Raw genomic sequence first — 20,795 nt, forward strand, 5'->3', positions numbered from 1 at the left:
TTTGATTGAGTGAAATTAGCTTTTAATAACACATTTTTACCATATAACTTATGGACTGGGTTTTATATTTACCCAAAACCTTACTTTCATTTTGCTTCCCTTCTGCACCTGGAAACTGTATCCCAAATCAATAAATAAAACTATTTCTACAAGGTGCTGTTACATGTTCTTTCATCCTCGTGTCCATTCTCATCCCTTCCCACAATCCGACCCCCAGGGCAAACCACTTCCAGTCAGGAGAAACCTCACAGAAAACCCTGCTCGTCTAAATATAGTGGAGCCCCGAGGGTTTCTATAACCTGCTGCTGAACCCTGTCTGAGGCCTGTACTGCACAGCACCTCACATGTTTACAATAGTTTAGGGTTTGCTCCAGCTGCTGGTGGGGGGAGAGCGAGGGAGAGAGAGAGAGAGAAACATGAGAGCAACAAAAGTATATACAGAGACCCAAAAAAAGTCAGGTATATGAAACATAAAAGTTGTGAAAATAAAATAAAGAGAACTATAAACCAGAAAACTCTTATATGTAATAATCAAATCCCTAAATGCCATTAAATTCAAACCCTTATGGCTGGTTGTTAACCTTTCCCTATGATAGTCCTGCTATATTTTACCTGACCACTCACTCCATTTCAGCTTTTTATGGGACTTTTGGGCATTAGCTAAGACACAGATAGAACCACACACACACACACACACACACACACACACACACACACACACACACACACACACACACACACACACACACACACACACACACACACACACACACACACACACACACACACACACACAGAGTGGGAGCTCTTTGATTCTCAAAGCAATGTTGGTTGTATTTGTATTTAGGAGCTTTAGGCCCATGACATCAGTCCAAATCATTGTCCATCATCTTTATCAGTTTCTCCTGTTCTCAACAAGGGCTTGCTTTTTCTTCTTTTCTTTCACTCTAATTACAGACCTAACAAATCATACATTTTGCACAGAGAGAAAAAAAATATTCCAATGTCCCCATAGGAGCAAATGCTACAGCACCTTTTGGCCCAAACAGGATAAATGGATGCAGAAATAGATGGATGGATGTGTTGTTTTGACTTAATTGATGTGATGAAACACCAGGCTCCATACCTCTAATCACTAATGCTTCTGCTGCCAACTACTCTCAATAACAATTGGCTGTTATGTATTGCATGCTAGGACACACCACAATAGACATTCTGACCCTAACCATTTGCAGTGATAGGAGTCAGAGCATCCTTTACAACATGTGTAGCAGCTACTGAATGTTCCCAGTAAACTGTGCCACAGATTTGCTTTTCTTTGAATCACAACGGATCTAATAAAGCCAGATGATACAAGTGACTTTACAATTTGGAGCAGCAGCACTAAATTAACAATTAAAAGTTTTATATGGGCAAGAATGAAAAAAATGTATGTAACGAAAAGTTTTTTTTTCCCCCCCCCAAGGACAACAAATCCTTCATCATCTGTCACCATTACCTTCTCTGAATGAGGTAGTCTTCCAAGATGTCGAGGCAGCGCACCATCTGGGAGAAGATGAGCACCCTGTGCCCTCCGGCCTTCATCTTGGGCAGCAGTTTGTCAATAAGGACCAGCTTCCCGGCAGACTGCACCATAGCTTGCAGGTGAAAGTCCATTGCAGTGGGGCTATACACCTCCCTGAAGTCCTCTAGGATCTTCTCCTCTGCTCCTGACATGGCAAAGACATGACTACATCAGCAAGTCTGTCATGCTTTTTCTACCAGATCTTTATTTCCATTAATATGCAATGTCCACTCATTTTTAAGTACATGAAAAACAACTTCAGAATCTTCAGAAGAAGAAAAATGCCTTCTGGTCTGAATGTCTACTTTTACCTAAATTATAATCCTTTAAAAAGGCGCCAGCTTACCTTTGATGAGGTAGGGGTGGTTGCAGCACTTTCTCAGCTCCATCATGGTGTTGACCAGGTTGGGCATATTTGCCTGGCCAGCTCCTTTAGCCAGGAAAGAGAAGTTCCTCTCTATGATGGCGCGGTAGTATTTCTTCTGAATGTTGGTCAGCTCAACCTCGATGATGGTTTCCTCTTTAGGAGCCAACTTCTTCTCCACGTCCTCCTTCAGCCGACGCAGCATCATGGGCTTCAGGATACCCTGAAGCTTCTGAACCTGTGGGCCCAAAGATGAGAAGAGACTTATCGTATCTCATTCAGAAACTGTGGGATGTTCCATGCTACACAGGTATGGGGTTAGACGTGCTGCGTTTGTGCTGGTCCTGATTAAAACCGAAACAGCAGTGGCATACACATCATTACGGAAATGCTTGCATGCTCCAGTGACTTTTCCATTACCAAATTGAGAATAATTTTCAATAATATGTATTTGACTGCAATGCAACATCAGAAGAAGCATTTACGTTTCCTTTCGAATTTCTATTTCCACTTCATGTGTGTTTCATGACTGTAGTGGACGCAGATGCAAAGAACCATTAAAAATACACAACATCCATTTCATTGATAATGACTGTACTAATGTTAGCTAGCACAAGGTTCAACTCAACAGTAGTTGCCCGGTTATTATTTCCATTTAGAGACAACTTTAACAACACATTATCTACTTGTACATAAAATCTGTCTGTCCATCAAAGTAGGAGACACCACTCATCGAAATAAACCCATCAATACTATTCTATATACAAATCTAATGATGTCACACTCTGATTTTTGTACATATGGCAGTAGGGTTATGTAGAATGTCATATTTTATATGAATATATTAAGTTTTAAAACCAGTGTTCAGATTTCATCTTTTTCAATTGATGCAGAAACACGTTTCGCAAATCATGAGTTTGTGTCAACAGTAAAGCGTTGCAGCTTTTACAACTACCGGCATTTTTTTATTACACATACAGGCCCTCATCTAACATCAGTTATGACATTTGTCGAAAATGTACTCTCACCAACTTTTACTATGAAAAGGATGTAATATCCCCACTGGCACAAAGAGCTTCTAGATTTAGTACCGCATGTTGAGTACTAGCTGTTCCCAATACTTTAACTTTCAGCATGAGTACTACTCTTCAAAACATGTTTTAATGGTCCTTTCTCAAGCATCTCTTCAGTGCTTCTGCCTAAAAATGAAATGCCAAACAGCGCTATGAAGAAGGAAAGGTAAAACATGCTTTTCTTGTGAGCAAATGTGTTGATACATAGCGTAACAATGAGTAGCATAATACCCCATTATCTGTTATCGTTATCCACCATATGTTGTGTGTGCGTGTGTGCGTGTGTGCGTGTGTGTGTGTGTGTGTGTGTGTGCGTGTGTGCGTGTGTGTTGTACAAAATGTCGCTGTGGCCTAGTTAGAAAAAGCCCCAATTAAAGTGTTCCATCTGTACCAATAGGATCTTAATACTGTATCTGAGCAACAATGTGGGTTGTGAAACTGTAGTTTTTACACTAAAAATCATGTTTTTTTTTTATTTTTACATTTATTAACCAGAAGCACCAGAAGCTCAGACAACATTGTCTGACATGATTGTGTGACATGTGGATTTCTGACTTCTATTATCAATACTGAATATTCACAAAACCTATAAATGTCAGGCCATCGTCTCTATGTATCCGCCGGCTCACCTGCTCCTCAGTCTTCAGGTCTCCAAATTCCTGCATGAAGGTGTTTTCTGAGGGGAAACGTGCTGGCTCCAGGAAGTGGAGCAGGCTGAAGAGCTCCTCCACTGTGTTCTGGAGAGGAGTACCCGTTAGCAGGACCTTGTGCTCCTGAAAGAGACCACGCACGAAAAGAGAACGTCTCAGTCTCATTTGATCATTAGACAACACACTGTAGAGGACGACAGGAACTACACACAACGTTTTGAGGGTTGCACTTACATCAAAAAAGGTGGAAATAGTGTTTGAACTAGAAAGTGCAGGTTTAATAATGCACACATTGAAAATTAGGTTTTTCTTTTATTTTTATCTCTGGAAGTTGATGGTTTTTGTACCAGGTTCATGAGCTTGAAGCCCTCTAGCAGCTTGCAGTTCTTGTTCTTGAGGCGGTGGGCCTCATCGATGATAACGCAGCGCCACTCGATGGCGTTGAGTTCGGGACAGCCTCCCAGGATCATCTCAAACGTGGTGATGACGGCCTGGAACTTGTAGCAACCTCGCATCACACGGCCCTGAAGACAAAGAAGGTGAGGAGATGTTAGACAAACTGGCATACTGGTTTATGAAGCATTTATAAAACAAATATTGATGACATTCCTGTTTCTATACACAGGAAATTGTGTCTGTGGAGGTGTGTAAAAACATATTTAATTTGCGTTGTGCTATGAATTTCAATAAGAATGTGTACCGTCATTAAAAAAAAGCTGTTTTCTGAGAGAATGTAATGAGTATGTAACTGTTAATATTAGAAAACTACTAATTTGCAGCCTTATGTTGTTGACAGCAAACACATGGCTGCTTATTATATTTGAAGATTTTGCAGACAATCTAAAAAGACACCTCTTGGTTGTGGAACCATCTACAATATAACCAGGACACGAGTACAAGTGCTGACCGATAAATTGTATTTTCATCGTCATCGCGATATGAACATAAAACACATCGCAAAAGACGCCGTCTGAAACAGGATGAACACTGAAGCCTCTCTCCTGCTCTGTGTCGAGGCCGTGTCAGTATTTTATTACCTTCATAAAGTACAGGCACAACACAACCCTCGGCTACACAAGTCAAAACATAAGCTGTCTGTATGTATTCTAACCGTTTAGCTTAGTTTGCCATGTATCTTAAAATATGCCAAATTCTTGTACCCTTAGCTGCTGGCTGAGAGTAAAATAGTCCCTCTTTCTTCAACCAGCGGTACGAGCAGGCAGTGACTCACATCAGTGACTCACATCAGCAGGACAGAGGACAGGAGGAGCCGCTGATATTGACTGATGTCCTTCGTTCGTTCTGAACTTCACTCAGTATTTTGACGTCAGGAATATTATTTATTCTATTGACATTTCAGATGCGTTTCCAGTGAGACATTCATTACTTTGTAGTAAACATTACTGTTGCTGCTCTAGAAACATTAGATGCATTTAAAACATTAAATTATCATCCAGTTCTGTATTCAAAGACAACTTGGCTGTCAAAGGATATATGTAGCTAATATGCACAATGTTTATTCATCGCAAGTCTTATCGCCATCGCAAAATTGTCATTACACATCACAGATTTTCCTCATGTGCACACCTGTATGTGTGGTTTATGTCGTTTGTTTATTTGTCTGTCTTTGGAGGCTTTTCTTCACCCCGCCTCTCCATTTGTATCCATTGCCTTGACAACAGTCCTCGAGGGATACTCAGTTATCCGATAACCCCCCCACACCGCCAGGCAGCCAACAGACTGCTGTAGAGGAGCCTCTCTCTCTCTCTCTCTGATATGCCTGAGCAGCGCTGACAGAGAGCTCCCCTTGGGGGCTGCTATGACATCACAGGCTGCCTGGGAGACAGCCTGGTGGCGGCTTCGCTCTGTTCTGCTCTCGTTCGCTTTAATTCCTCCTACGGTTCGTCTGAATACTAAGAGCTTCTAACTGCCTGTTGTGACACATCACATGGCCTGCCAACCACAGAAAGCCTCTTCTCAAGGCTCACTAACTACCCAGCAGCCTACTTACTGTTGGGCACGTGCCCTCCTTTGAATCCTGTTATATGCCACGTTAGTACTATGAACCACTTGTTCGTAAAAATGTTCTCTCACCCAAACCAGTGAGAAACTACGAGCTTCAGAAAATTATGTCAAATCCGTAGCGCTATTTAAGTGTACAGATTTTGTAGATTTGCAACATTTTGACATGAATGAAAAAAATAAAATTTTAGCCATTTTTTGGACACAGACCTTTTCGCTTACAGAAACATGTTCCTGAGATATCCACCATCGTTCCTTGCTGCCTGCTTTCCTCTTTTCTTTCCTCCTTTCGGTGTATGTAGCCTGTGTGTTAAACATGGCAATCACGTTCTGCCTTGCTTTTTAATAAACAACTCCTATCGCTGTATACAGGGCAGGCTTCCTGTTTTCCAACATATTATTAGATTACTCTCAGGACTTCATGTTGCTGACACAGCGCTGCTGTTCTCTAAAAAGCAGCCCTGTGATTATTTTAATCAAAGTAAATCACTGCTTTCCAGTTTGAAGGTAAGCACAGCGATGCTGCGTTCTGCTCATCTGTTTTTAAAATGGGACCATTAGGTATGTCAGGATGAACTAAAAGGCCTCTCAATCCTCACTATTCCAATTCTGGTAGATATGTGAGGCAAGCCGAATGCTCGGCTGGGTATCTGTGACTGATTCATGGCTTCTCTCAGGCCAAAACAATTACTGTGGTGACAAAACACACAGACAACATGAAGGAAAGCATTGTTCTCTCTTAAAACTGCAATAGTTGCACTGCTGGAACTACATCTGTAAACCTAAAATGTATATAATGTGTAGAATAAGTCTGCATCTAACAAGAAATGTATAATGCATTTTAAAAAGTGCCTTCTCTACGGTCTACTAGCAGGGCTTTAGACTTTCAATCATGGCAACTTTTTACAGCTCCTTGAAATTGATATAATGAATGAGAATGATATATATCGTCTATGTGCTGCACTACAACTGTGCAATAGGTCCTGTGCTAATTTTGTTGTGGGCCCACAATGTATGTATTTATGCCACCAATATATTTTAATTTATCTTTTTCTAACTTGTATTTATACTTATGTAATACAAGCATTAACAGCCCAATCGTAAACATGTACTGTAAAAGTAAAAGGCAAAACGATCTCTGTCCATTTACCTGTGCATCCCTGAAATACATCTCATATTGTTGGAGCATCTGCCTGCTGACCATGCTTCCATGGTAGACGATGACATTGAGATTGGTCCAAGTATGGAACTCGCGCTCCCAGTTGGCAATAGTGGAGAGCGGAGCAATGATGAGGAATGGCCCTTTAATGCCCACTCGAAGGATCTCCTCCAGGAATGTGATGGACTGGATGGTCTTTCCGAGGCCCATCTCGTCTGCCAGGATGCAGTTCCGTCTGCCGGGTGGAAATAACCAGAGTTAGAAGAGGAAGAAGTGGAGACACAATCGGTGACACCTGTGTGAAAACTATATCATATCCCTGGTGTTCTCCATACAGTATGGGATGTGGTTTTTTTTAAGTCTGACTATGTTGCTGAATGAGATGTTATTTCTCCACAGCATATATTCAGCGTGATCATTTGTGATGCTTGTAACCCTTGTAACGTTTCAAAGTAAACAAAAGAAATGTGTTGTGGGATAATAAAAAAAGAAAAAGTGGGTGGCAAAGATAGAGAAAAACAAGGAAAACGCAAAAATCCCATGATACTAAAAGAATAAACAGCAAATAAGAGAGGAGAAAACGACATCATCAGCAGTAATAACAGCCCCGAAGAGATGAGACACAATATAATGGCAAATGCAACTGCCTCTGCTGCGTGGTGCACTCCAGCAAACCATTTATTCAGCTGTCCAGTGGGTGGGGGTATTATGTCTTGATGCTAATTGCAACGTGCAGATATTCCCACTGGCCTCTTAAGCAGCTCTCTACTCTTGATGAATCTCTCTGCGTAGGCATACACAAACTCCTGCATGCTCACACAGAAAGCCGCTTCCCTAGGTTAATGCAAGCCGACTGACACTTCATACTCCAGATGTAATGTGCAGCACTTCTTTTGTGATTGTGTGCGAAGAAGAGTAATTTTTCTTGCAGCAGTGTGCACCTTGACAGGAAATCTGACTCTCCTTGCAGGCCCAACCAAATAATGTGAAAACAGCCAAATCACAGCATGGTCCACCCAACAGGAAAAGAATAGTATTCATTATCCGTGGTCCCAAAGCACCCAGAGGATTCCTCTTGAATACAGAATACCTAAGTAAAAACCTCAGAATCAACAAGTCCACTGTAGTTTTTAATATCGGCATAGAATTAATGAGAGTTTACAAGCAAACAAAAAAGAGTTGCCATTTTGCTTGAGGTGTGAGGTATATCCTAAATCTACTATTTGTCTATTCCTTTGAAAAGTGTGCAGAAGTTGTGTTTAGAGTTTCAAATGGTCGAGAAACTTTCCAAGTCAAGTTAAGCTCGGGGCTTTTGGAATTTTTTGTGCAATTTCAGTATGATGTGAGGTACCAGGTCTAATGGTATGGTTTAGTTAAAAAACTATTCTACTGATTAATAACCATGCACTATGTTCAGCAGTGCACTCTTCCATCAGGTAATTTGCCAGCATTCCATAAAATAGCAATTTAATATATAGCGTAATATAACAACCTCCTGCATGCATAGTGTGCTCTCCCATCACAGTGTATTCTCCCACACTGAGCCAGAGCATTACATGTTTTCAGAGACATTTTGATTATATTACTGGAGTGAATATATTTCATATTGTTTTATGATATCTCAGTAAAGCAGCAGATAGTAGTTTTATAACTTGTTAACAACTTCTCCTAGTTTTTGCTAGCTAGCTGTTACCATGCTTGATTTAGCACTAATTGATGAGTTGTATTTGGTCTTCTTCCATTCATTCTTTCCTGTAAAAAATGTAAAGTACCTTTCCCTGTTAGTGATTATACCTCAACACATGGCAAATGTCGGTTTACGATAAGGTAAAAGGTTTGCTTCTATCTGGAGCTTGAGCAGATAACCCTTGTATATTTCTATGTTATTCCTGTTAATTCCAAAAAATGCCATGCAGTGCTAACAGGCTGTATGTGTGTGCATGTTTGCATATACAAGAAACTGACCTGTTGTACCAGTTGAAGAGGAGCCAGTTGACCCCTTCTAGCTGGTAGTCCCTGAGGCTGTTGCCATTCATGTATTCCCTCGACTGTTCCCTCTTCTTCCACAGATTGGCTGGGGGCCGATCCTAAGTGACAGATTGTAAATGGAGAGATAAAATGAGCGTTTTGAAATCGATTCCGCATTTACATTTTAGATGTTGAATGAGCGCAATGATAGACAAGGGGCAATCTTAGGAGAAGTGACAGCACTCGCTGAGTTGCTTCATCTCTGATGTTTTTTAAAAGGTAAGGCAAAGAGGGAAACATAAACAGTGGTGTGGTAGGGACTCCGGTTTTATTGTATGTGCATGGCCGCAAGCATGTATGCATTTGTTTCAATACTGGGAAACACTCTTTCCCAGTATTGTACACTCTTTCTAGTGGACAAGGAGGTGAGTATGACGAGAGTAAATATAAACTGAAAAAACAATCCTGAAGGGACTGTTGAATTAAAGCTATCCAAGACAGTACAAATCACATGACTAATCTGTGTTACACTAATATACTATAAAAACAACCATGTTTTTTGCTTCATGGGGCATAATCTATGATTTGTAGCTAAAAACAACATGGTACTGTTTTTACCATCCCCTTCAAGTTTTAGCTTTAATCTTAACTAGTGAATATCTTCTGATAAAAACAAATGTAAAATGTTGCTTTATTTTATTTTTACAGCAGAAACATCATTCACATTAATCTCACAATACATATGTTCGGTCGGTGCAGTGTAAATACATTGTCAAAGATTCCACTGCAACAAATCTGCATCACTAAATTGATTAGAATTTGAAAAACCCCCTTATTAGCCATTCAAAATACCAGCATCAAAAAAAAAATAAAAATAAAAAATAAAAATAAAAAAAAATACATACATGTGTTCAGTATGAGAGCGATAGAGTAAGGAATGTCGGTGGGCATAGCTTACCACTCTGCGCGAGTCTGGCTTGACTGCCTGCAGCAGCTCAAACTCTTCAATCTTGGTCTGATCGACGTCATCCTTTAGCTCCCAGGTGCTGTCCTCATAAGGCAGAGAGCACCACTTCACCAGGTAGTACACCACCTCCTGCAGCAGCCGGAGGAGAATTAGCGCTGCAAAAGACTAGAGCGAGGCCAAGCTCTGCTTTTATCATATTAACAAAGGCTGCGAGGAAGCCCGTTAGGATGGCCTTGGGCCCTTCTGAGATACAAAGACATCACTAGAGTGGAAAATATAGTGAGAAAAAAATCCCACAAAAACCTTAAAAAGAGTAAAGCATGTTCAGCCACGTAGGCACAAATAAAACACACACATGCTACTCACAGATATGATTAATAAACGGAAGAGGAGTCGCTTTACCTCTCCCGTGTCTTTGTCCTCACAATACGACACCTCCAGCACTCTGTCTACCTCTACATAGTCCGGGTTAAAGGGGTCTTCTTCCATCTGAGAGAGACACAAAGAAGGACAAGAGGGAAAGAAAGAGAGAATAAACCTAAATGCCCACTCACCATCTGGAATCTGAGACAAGTATCACTACCGCATCGAGCGAGCGAGCCAAGAGATTCAAATATATGCACACAGATGTGTCTGCCCACACAGGCAAGACACAAAAAGTAAATGAAACATCCACACACACACAACTAACATTCATATCCATGTACACTAAACACACACCTGCTCATAACAAATTCCAAAATATGATTGTTCGCATAATAAAGACAGTACACACTACACAGAATGTCCACAGACAAAAACACAGCCACACAGCCTTACATCTGCAAAGAAGAGCGCCCTCTGTGCTTGTTTCATCTTGAAACGTTTGATCTTCTGCTGAATCCTCTTGTCCTTCACCAGCTGCTGCTCCGTGGCCCACTCACAGTGTAGGTAGGAGCTGATACCCGCACGCACACGCACACACACACACACACACACACACACACACACACGCACACACACACACACACATTCAGGCTAAGGTGAGAAACCCTGAAAAACACCCTCTAAACAGCATCTGGGGGAACCGCTGAGGCCATTAGGTGTGATCACAGACTGCAGATGTGGTCACAGGGTGTTTTACTGAAATGCCTTTTAGAAAGTCGCTGATTTCCTCCATTATGTTTGGTATATCAAATTTTGTGTGTGACATTAATTTTTCAATCCTTTTCATCATTTGGATGAAAACTTAATGAATGCAATCTGGTTGATGACAGACTATCCGTCAAGTGAAAAGAAATGATTTCTCTGGGAGGCCGTGGTGGCAAACCTAATGTTCAATAGACTTTTTGATAATGCTCCTGAGTTCACACAAGAGAAATGTAATTACTGTTGCAACATTTACATGGCAATCCTGAAAGCAGGATGCCTGAGACGCTTGTGTCGTCATGGACGATCAATATGTAATCATATAGTTCGTATTCAGCATCCTTTCGCAATGCCTTCAGTTTAGTTTTTAAAAATGTGTGTTATAATTTAGGAAACACAATAGTAATAATAATAATAATAACAATAATCTATGAACAGATCACACAAATATACAGGGATTATTATACAAGTATAATACACACAAATAATCACACATTATTTTTGAATATTTCTGTTATGGTTGATAGTGTTATTCATAAAAACTGTTGCTAATTCAAACAAACTGCAAGTGAACTTACTAGTTTTTGTATTTTACAAAAAACTCCTCTCCTTCGACCACCACTCCTGGAGAGACCTGTAGAGAGGTTTAAAATAAGAAACCAATATACAATTACAGACCAACTTCCATCTCTTCTTTCACTTGGCTAGTAGCTGTATTATGCCATATCATAAAGTCAATTTAGATTGATCAAATATACAACAAAAAGTAAAAAATAATTTATAAATATCCAACAAAAATCACTAAAAAGCAGGGAAAGAAAAGGCAGAAAATCCCTACCTCCTTCTTGATGATACGAGAAGACATGATTTTGTCCACAACTGCAGCATCCTCTTCACTGGGATTCTCCTACAATGCAGCAGACATGAAACATTTAATGTCAAGTGTTACTTCATAGTTCCCCCGGGCAGAAATTATTTGCATAAGCCTCAGGACACTTCAGAATAAAAAACACACACACACACACACACACACACACACACACACACACACACACACACACACACACACACACACACACACACACACACACACACACACACACACACACACACACACACACACACACACACACACACACCACAGTGTGCAATAATAACAATGCAAATAAATACTGCATCGTCTGCACACAGTTGTGCTCTTCCTGAGGTGTCTACTCTTTCTCCCCCCGTTATTTTTGTTCCTTATCTGAATAGAAGACCTATGGTTAGAGGCTGTCAGAAGTCGAACGGATTGTACATAAATAAAACTGAGTGAGGGGATAGAGTTCGCTACTCCGGCAGAGCAACTCAAAATGTATCACTGATTTAGACGAGGAAAAGCAGGGTGGAACTTTTGGACAATATATTTGTAGAAAAGTGTTTTTCAGCAGAGCCATCGTCACAATAATCCCATCCTGCTTTCTCTGCTGTTCTGTAAATTTTTAAACGAGCACTGAATCTGCATTGTCCTTCTTCTTCTGTTTGTACTGGCATACTGCAGGGGTCCTGGTTTGTACGTCACAATGTGTTGCTGAAGAGAACAAGCTGTGCTGCGCTGAACTTCACTGAGCATGTTGCTCTTTCACCAAGTGTGTTCTTGTTTTTCCAGTATACAAGTAAGTTCTTTTCAACAATATTTAGTGCATCATTGCCAGAAACACATTCTTTGCATGGATTGTTTGTTAGCCAACAAATACTTTGAATAGAATTAATGATTCATCAGCAATGGAAGTCTATTTTTCATGTTTTTTTACATTTAAACTCTACTTCTAAGCAACTGGGGGGTTGTAGGCAGAACTACTTACGACAAAGAGTTGAACAGCAGGCTGTTTGGAAGCTGCAGTGTTGGCTTTCTTGGCTTTGACAATAACCTTAACCTCGTCATCCGACAACCTGGCCTCCAGCTCTTCAGCGTATTTCTTTCTCTTCACCTGCCGATTGGATCGCCTCTTCTAGGAAAGCCAAGGAGGAAAAAAAACCACATTGACAATAAATTCAACTGATCTTGATCAGCTACTTCATACATCAATATCACCGCAGAAATTAAACTTGTTCTTTTATCAGTAATCTGACATGTCCTAAATGACTCTACTTAATACATGTGAAGGTGGGGCAGGTTTGATCTGGACTGAGCAGATGTTCACAGCGCTAGAACCAGTGAATATCTTGCATATGTACAGTACACTCATGCTTACTGGCCACTTACGCAACGATATCCTCCGTGTGTGTTTGTTAACTAGTACAGTCTTACTGTATATCATAAAAAGCATGAACATCACTATTTCACATGTGTATATCAATGCAGTCACAGAGGTGCTCCGCGGTAAACCACACGGTTCCTTCAATCATGAGTCATGACTTATTTATTATCTAGCCTCTGAGTTTGCAACAATGGCCAGACATCGTGGTTACTATGGATCCAACATTTACTCACGCAGGTTTTCAACAGAGAACTCTAGCTATTCATATATTTAATCATATATGTATTCAATTTAAATGAAATAAGAAAGAAATTCTGAAAAAACATTATCCACTGAAAACCCCCACACACAAAACCATAGTGCTTTAAAATCCAGCTTCTTTCTAATTCTTCCCGTCAAGCCTTTATAATTATCATATGCGTGGGCTGCTGTATCCTGCATCAATACATGAGCCCCTCCTGATGGTAATATGTAGTTAATTAGGAATAAATGCCACTGAGCCAAAGCTAATTAAGTGTGGAGTATAACATCCCCGTGGAGATATACCCTCACATCCCCAAACCCGAGCTGACCAGAAGCTGCAGAGTCAAACCTGTCACGACTATAGTACCGCACCCCTGAGGTGGCCATGCTTTTTCTTTCCTAGCCGTCAGCCATGGTACTTTGACTTCTTCCACAGGATCATCCTAAATGAGTCATCAGACTGTATTCATCAAGGCCATGGGCGGCATTTAATGAGAGTAATTATATCATAGGCAATAGTCCGGATAGGAGGAAAAAAAGGAAAGACGGAGGAGGTGGTGGTGGGGCGGAGGAGGATACAAAGTCATGTGTTGTCATCCCCACTCATTCAGACATGCCACTCTTAACACGGCAGGTATCTGTTGTGACCAAAGGTAAAAGAAGAAGGTAAACTCCAGGCTGCACGGTAGCTAGCACTGTCGCCTCACATCAAGAGAGGCCGGGTTCGATCCCGGGCTGGGTGGCCCTTCTGTGTGGGGTTTGCATGTTATCCCCAGAGCAGCGTGGTTTCTCTGGCTCCCTACCAAGACCTGGACCGTAGGTTACTTGATGACTCTAAATTGCCCGTAGGTATGAATGTGAGGGTGAATGGTTGGGATAATGGATGGATGGAAAAGATACCTACTTATACGGTTACATTGATCAGATCACATAGCCAGCGTACATTTCATGAGGATGTGTTGGACACCCCCCCCCCCCTCCCCCTACTTTGTTTGTACCTTGAAAAATCTCAACCTCAGGTGAGCAACCACTAATTTTCCCACAGCGGTACCTTGTGTTTAGTGGAAAATGGAATCTGGATTTTAAATAACAACTATGTGTTCACTTAATTTAGCTAAGTGTTATGTTATCAAACAAACATGACATCCCTGGAGGATTTTAATTTCACCGGCGGCTGTGGCAACTGCGTTTCCTTTTAAATGAAAAACTGTTAAATTTAGGTGTGCGCACATCAGGGTGCTATTGTTGGAGACATCATCAACTCAGCATTATCTAGGTCAAAGCACCATCATATCTCCGTCATCAGCACAGATAAGCATGTGTACTTGAGATAGCCACCCACTGAATGACCCCCGCCTGAACCACAGAGTCAATCCACCAAGGCTCAAGCCCAATCTGTGAAGCCTTCCTCTGGGCTCAGCAGGCGCGTCAACAGACAGACCGAGGACATCACTTCACTCAATGCCAACGGCAACGGAAAAAGATCATGAATTTCCATACGTTTTCTTTCAGCAGAGGTTTGACACCACATGCATTAACATCACAACCTCATCTGAATAAGGCGGGGAGGTGAAACAGTCAAATGAAGGCAAGTCACTGAAGAGTGTTGTCTCACAGTTTAGGACTGATATTGTAATATGATTAAGTGGGATGAAATACACAGAGTATTCCTAAGCATTACAGCCCCAGTTACAATGATTGCGACTTGTATTGTAGAGATATAGATATATAGATCGGTTTGTGAGTGTGTGCAAATGCTGGATCTTACAGAGTCGTCTTTAGCAGTGTGTCGAGGGGGGGGGTCATCATCGGACTCCTCTGAAGACTCCGGCTTTCGCTTCTTCTTCTTCCCAATCTTGATCACAATTTTACTGTGGGGAGGAAAAGCACACCATGAATACGACTGATGAGATGATAGCTGAAGTAATGAAACCATGTTCATACAGTAATGTTAAATGTTGTTAATAGGAGTATTTTATCATGACAATGCCCAGCGGTGACACGAGCTCATCTGCACAGGCAGTCTTTAGGTGTTTGATCTCTGTAATCAAACCAATTCCATGTATAATTCAAATCTAGCTACATTTAAAATGCGTTTAAGAATCTCACAAATGGCGGCAGTGTTCATATCAAAATTTCTGAAATGAATCTGACAAAAAAAATATCTTCAACTGCTTGGGTGAAGGACTGTCTTTAATGGATTATAAGTGTCGTCATACAGACGTTAAAACGACAGCATGGCAGACAAACTAATAAGCAGCATGTTGAAGATTGAACAAAATAAATCCATTTCATTGCAGGCTGCACGTGCATAGCCCCCTGCAGGTTTGCACCAGTATGCAAGACGGAGTGAAAGAAAAGAATTCATAGATTTGCATCTGCAGCACTGCAGTCCATAAACAATACATGCAGGGGTAGCCTATATTCTTTAAGAATCTCTCACTGCACGGCTGTCAGCATGCAATTTGTGACCCTGACATACATACAATAACGGCTCAGGGAAAAGCGCACACATTTGCCTGAAGGGCTTTCTGCCAGAAAGTAGGTTTGTTGTATTAACCTGAGAACATTCCGGGCAGCAAGGAAAACTTCTCCCATGTGCTGGACCAGCTGAAGTACGGTAGGAAATGCTCACATGTATTAACATCCTCACAACGGCAGCTGCTGCCCGAGTTTATGGAGAAAGGAATTCACTGCTCCCACCTTGTCTACGGATTCAGACCAATATCATTCGATCATAATTAGGCAAATATGTTCCCCTTTAAGCTAAAATTGCTAGTTTGTGAGTGATGCAATTCTCACCATGGCTTAATGTACAATTGTAGTACCGAGACAGACTGCTGGCATGTGATAATATCAGGAGCCCAGACAGCAGCAGATTGTACAATGAATAGACGCACGCTTCTACTTTTTGCCAGTGCTTCATCCTCAACGCTCTCTTCCACACACAGTCGCATATTATTTCTGTGACCTTTCCCCATACATTCTCTCACCACATATGCACACACTTCCTATCTTGCGCCTCTCCACATGTATTATCTCTTGGAAGCCACAGGCGCCAAAACTCGGGCTTGGTGTGATGGGGAATAAAAACACTGCTATCACACCGACACGCAACGGCGTCTTCACTCTCTCACTCTCAAAACGCGTTTTCATAAACATTATAAAGCCGCAAAACCTCACTTCGAAAGGCAAACGCGCTCTGTGCTGCACACACTCAAAATCTGTTGCATGAGCAGGTATGTCTCTAGTGAGAAGGACGTCCCAGCAGGGCTCGTTCATACCAGATTACATCAGGGACTCGTATCGAGTGTGAACAAAAGATTCCCATGCTTGCCAATATCTTGAATTGTTAGCAACATTCATTCTGTTGGACAGCAAGTCAGTTCTTTGGACACCAAGCGGCCCCACTAGACAGGAGGAGGTCCTGTAAGGAACAGGAAGCCAACCTGTTAAGACAGCATATTAGATTTTTTATTGATTCCATGTATTTAGAAGTAGTGGCAGCATGTCCACAGACTTCCTAATTCTGTTTCTGATAGTGCTGCTTGCAGTAGCATCATGGTTTACCCTCCATCATAGACCGTCACCATCTGGTGACATCTGCACATGTCAAAGACATTTGACTGAGATGTTCTTTTATTCTATCTTTATCTTTCTATTACATTTCTTCATACTGTGTGAAGGAACAACAAGTAATCACCACAATAACACAATGGACATCCACTAAACTGCATTTTAAGTAATACAGAACAATGAGCTGTAAACAAAACAAATACAATATTTTTGAATTACAGCATTTGTCCTACTTTAACATCGCTTGTCAACTCATCTGACTGTGGTGTAAATTGGCAAGAGATGGAGACTTTAAGGCAGTTTGAGTTTGCAGTACCTAACCCTGATCTATGTACTAAATGAGGTAAGTATGAACTGTGAGTAGAACAGAGACAAACACTCAAACACACCTATTCTTATATGTGTAAAGTAGAAAAACAGCAGATTCTTCCAGCCGTCCCTGCCCCCTCTAGATGATATTACATTTCACAAATCCTTTTGACAATGACACTTTATGGTTGCCATGCAACATGCCCTTGGGAGTGCATTTGGCAATGTGGGCGGCAATGTTCATGGTGATGTCACTTCCTGTGAAAAACAACACCAGCACATGTCCACTGACACTGTGAATGGTTAAGAAATGTGCCAAGTCAGAGTGACACAATGAAAAAAAAATAACCAGCTGTGCCACCTAGAAGAATTGGAGGAAAAAGAAGCGTTGTTCTTCGTCCACCCCATCAAAGCTGAGTGGGACACGGGCCGAGCAGAATACCAGTGTCACATCACCCGGCAGCTAAAAGCATGTAACAGGGCCCAAGCATCTCTCTGATCCACATATGGAAAACCTCAACTGTGAAACGAGATACTTGAGGGCTGTGAAATCATCGATTGAGCCAAAACAGACAGAACGTGGATGGCGAGGTGGCTCCTGGGTACTGCCATGTACTGTACAGTATGCAAGCCAGGGCTGCAATTAACGCTTATATCCATTTTCAGATTAATCTGACGACTATTTTCTCAAGTAATCAATTATGTGTTTGGTCTATAAAATGTGAGAAAATGGTGGAAAATGTCAGTGTTTCCCAAAGCCCAAGATGACATCCTCAAAAGTTTTGTTTTGTCTACAATTAAACATTACCAGTTTACAGTCACAGAGTAAAGAAAACAGAAAATAATCATATTAAAGAGCTGGAGACAGAGAATTTAGATTTTCCCCACACACACACACACACACACACACACACACACACACACACTTCAACCCTGCTGTGGCGGATACACAGGACCACCCAGGGCTTTACTAGCGGCTAATGCTAATGCACACGCTCCCTTTGCCTAGAAAGCCTCGCCACAAGGTGAAATATATTTTCTCAAATGACAGGAAGGACGTCTGAATTAACATCGCACTCAGAAAAAGAGGACTGAAAGCAGTCAGTTCTACTCTTCGGGGTCAGAGTCAAGTCTCCTTGATGTGAAGAACTGGCTATAGAGCTTTTGCACAGGCAGTTACAATTCCATAGAAGCCCTACCAGCTTACCTTGAATTATAAGAGAAGGATCGCTAAGTGACGGTTAGAAGGCTAACACTCCAACAAGCTTAAGAAATGCAATGGAGAACTTGACATAATAACCAGAGTTCATATATTTCATATATTGCAGAATGCTGCCGATATGACAAACTGAAAATGAAATCAAACAAGCTTGAGTCTTACAGTCCTAACCCTCTGACAAAGTAATAGAGAACCAGTCCTAAACATGCAGTTAAGACAGAACTCGTGGTCAACCAAATGAACACATGAAACCTCACTCTCACACTATCTAACTGTAACTGTCAGTTTAAAAACTATGTTCACATACCAAGTACAGTATACACCCAAGGCTGATTCTGGAGTGTGGAGTATATTCAACCCGGTCTTCTCAACAGGCTGGATATTTTATGCAAGCCTTGCTTTAAAAACTGGTTGTGGTACATCAAGGCACATTAGTAAATGCAGAAGCATTTTGCAGGGAGCTTTGCTTTTGTAAAAGAATAACAATACAAAAGGAATATAATTGTCACCGGCCGAGCATTTGTTGTTAGAGAAAGCAATGCAGAGACGGTGTTAGAATAAACATGGTATAAAAACCTTCATTTATAATGGGAAAAAAAAGAGGTATGAAATATACAGTTTAGTTATCTGGATTTTTTTTTTTGCTTAGTATTTGGATAATCAAAATGTAAACCTTTATGAAAAAGTCTGTCTATAGTTGTTGTGTGATAATTACTTTAGGAAGCAATGACATTCCTTCTCTATAATTAAAACAGTAAACGACACAAGGAGATGGTGACAGCACTCCGGCATGTGTGGGAAGCTGCCCTTGATTTATGTTTCATATATTGATACCAAAAATGAAACAAACATTTCACTTTGAAATCCATTTGTATGTTCATTTTCTGTACAATATTTTACATGCCATTATTTGAATTATTGTCCTGACACAGACACAAATCACTGTCAATCATGGGGGTCTTTAGTCCATCCTATTCACCACCACCGTGTTTCATAAACATGCACTTCCACCTGGATGGTGCTGGCTGCCCTTAATATTTGTTTACTGGTGGAGAGGAAAGTGATTTATTTGCCTCCCCACCAGGATTTAAAGAGGCCATCCTCCAGACATAATCTTGCATCTCTAATTAGACTACAGCTGCCCCTGATCTGACATTTCAGAGCGATCCCCGATGATAGGCTGCAGCTAGCTTCTTCCTCAGAGTGATGGGCTAGTTGCTGTCGGGGGCTTGCTTGGCTCCCATCCTCCTATTGTGCCAAATAACCTCCATGCTTTGTCCCCCCAGTGTTGTCCTGTCCTACTTGGCATGCCGCCACTGGGAGTGTGTATGTGTGTGTGAGAGGATTTTAATTTTAATATAAATCAAAGTATGATAGTGCTATGCAGACCAAGAAGACAACGTGGCAGCATCTCAGAGACCTTCCTCGCCTTTAAGTGAGTCTACCTCAGAAATTCTGATTGTGTGTGTGTGTGTGTGTGTGTGTGTGTGTGTGTGTGTGTGTGTGTGTGTGTGTGTGTGTGTGTGTGTGTGTGTGTGTGTGTGTGTGTGTGTGTTTCTCATCCTGAGGGGCTTATTGAGACAGTAGTGCTGGTCCTCAACAGGAAATCCCCCCTTCTTATGAATGGAGGGCTATAATTTCAGTGCGTTAGAGCACACAACTGGAAGCGGTAGTAACAGCACCATCAAGCCTCTCAAAAGACAAATACTGTATCAGCACAGTGCACATGGCCACACAGGGGATTTCTGCTTTAATCAGCAAACATTATAAAAAATGCGCAACGCACACACACACACACACACACACACACACACACACACACACACACACACACACACACACACACACACACACACACACACACACACACACACACACACACACACACACACACACACACACACACACACACACACACACACACACCAACAAGAACGTGTATACTCATAACGACGTTCAACTCAAGGACTAACAACACAGACATTGTATATCACACACAAGCACACATGAACATGCACACATATGCACCCTGTGAGGGATTAACCAGGAAAACACTCAATTAAAAAAAACAGCTTTAGCTCTTCCTAATGAAAAAGTGAAGGGAAAACAGATTAGACGGCTAGCAGGCAAGCTGTGAAATATGAACGGCTATATGCTGCTGCATATACGCTACACTTAAACCTCCATTTTCTATCATGTAATTGATCTCACAAGCACCATTTTGTTTGATATTTCCCTGCTATCCAGCTGCTTTGTTGTATCAGCATATTTAGAACATGCCCGCTCACGGGAAACGTATGCAAGGCTTTGAGC

General features: G+C 41.3%; 1 protein-coding gene across 7 annotated transcripts in view; it reads right to left on the minus strand.

Moving 5' to 3' along the window:
* chd9 (chromodomain helicase DNA binding protein 9) overlaps positions 1 to 20,795 on the minus strand; it is a 66,678-nt gene that overhangs the window by 16,066 nt on the left and 29,817 nt on the right. For all 7 annotated transcript variants that reach the window (XM_068730545.1, XM_068730544.1, XM_068730542.1 and 4 more), the window contains 13 exons: positions 15,147 to 15,249; positions 12,740 to 12,886; positions 11,734 to 11,802; positions 11,474 to 11,529; positions 10,587 to 10,704; positions 10,170 to 10,256; positions 9,759 to 9,896; positions 8,798 to 8,919; positions 6,824 to 7,067; positions 3,999 to 4,175; positions 3,631 to 3,774; positions 1,911 to 2,166; positions 1,499 to 1,709 (listed from right to left, as the gene is read on the minus strand). In XM_068730545.1, the coding sequence (XP_068586646.1) occupies positions 1,499 to 1,709; positions 1,911 to 2,166; positions 3,631 to 3,774; positions 3,999 to 4,175; positions 6,824 to 7,067; positions 8,798 to 8,919; positions 9,759 to 9,896; positions 10,170 to 10,256; positions 10,587 to 10,704; positions 11,474 to 11,529; positions 11,734 to 11,802; positions 12,740 to 12,886; positions 15,147 to 15,249 (1,872 nt within the window). The remainder of the gene's footprint in view (positions 1 to 1,498; positions 1,710 to 1,910; positions 2,167 to 3,630; positions 3,775 to 3,998; positions 4,176 to 6,823; positions 7,068 to 8,797; positions 8,920 to 9,758; positions 9,897 to 10,169; positions 10,257 to 10,586; positions 10,705 to 11,473; positions 11,530 to 11,733; positions 11,803 to 12,739; positions 12,887 to 15,146; positions 15,250 to 20,795) is intronic.

The sequence above is a fragment of the Cebidichthys violaceus genome, unplaced genomic scaffold (genome assembly GCF_023349555.1).
Source record: "Cebidichthys violaceus isolate CVI_PGR_0920_01 unplaced genomic scaffold, fCebVio1.0.p SCAF_5, whole genome shotgun sequence".
NCBI classification, from domain to species: Eukaryota; Metazoa; Chordata; class Actinopteri; order Perciformes; family Stichaeidae; genus Cebidichthys; species Cebidichthys violaceus.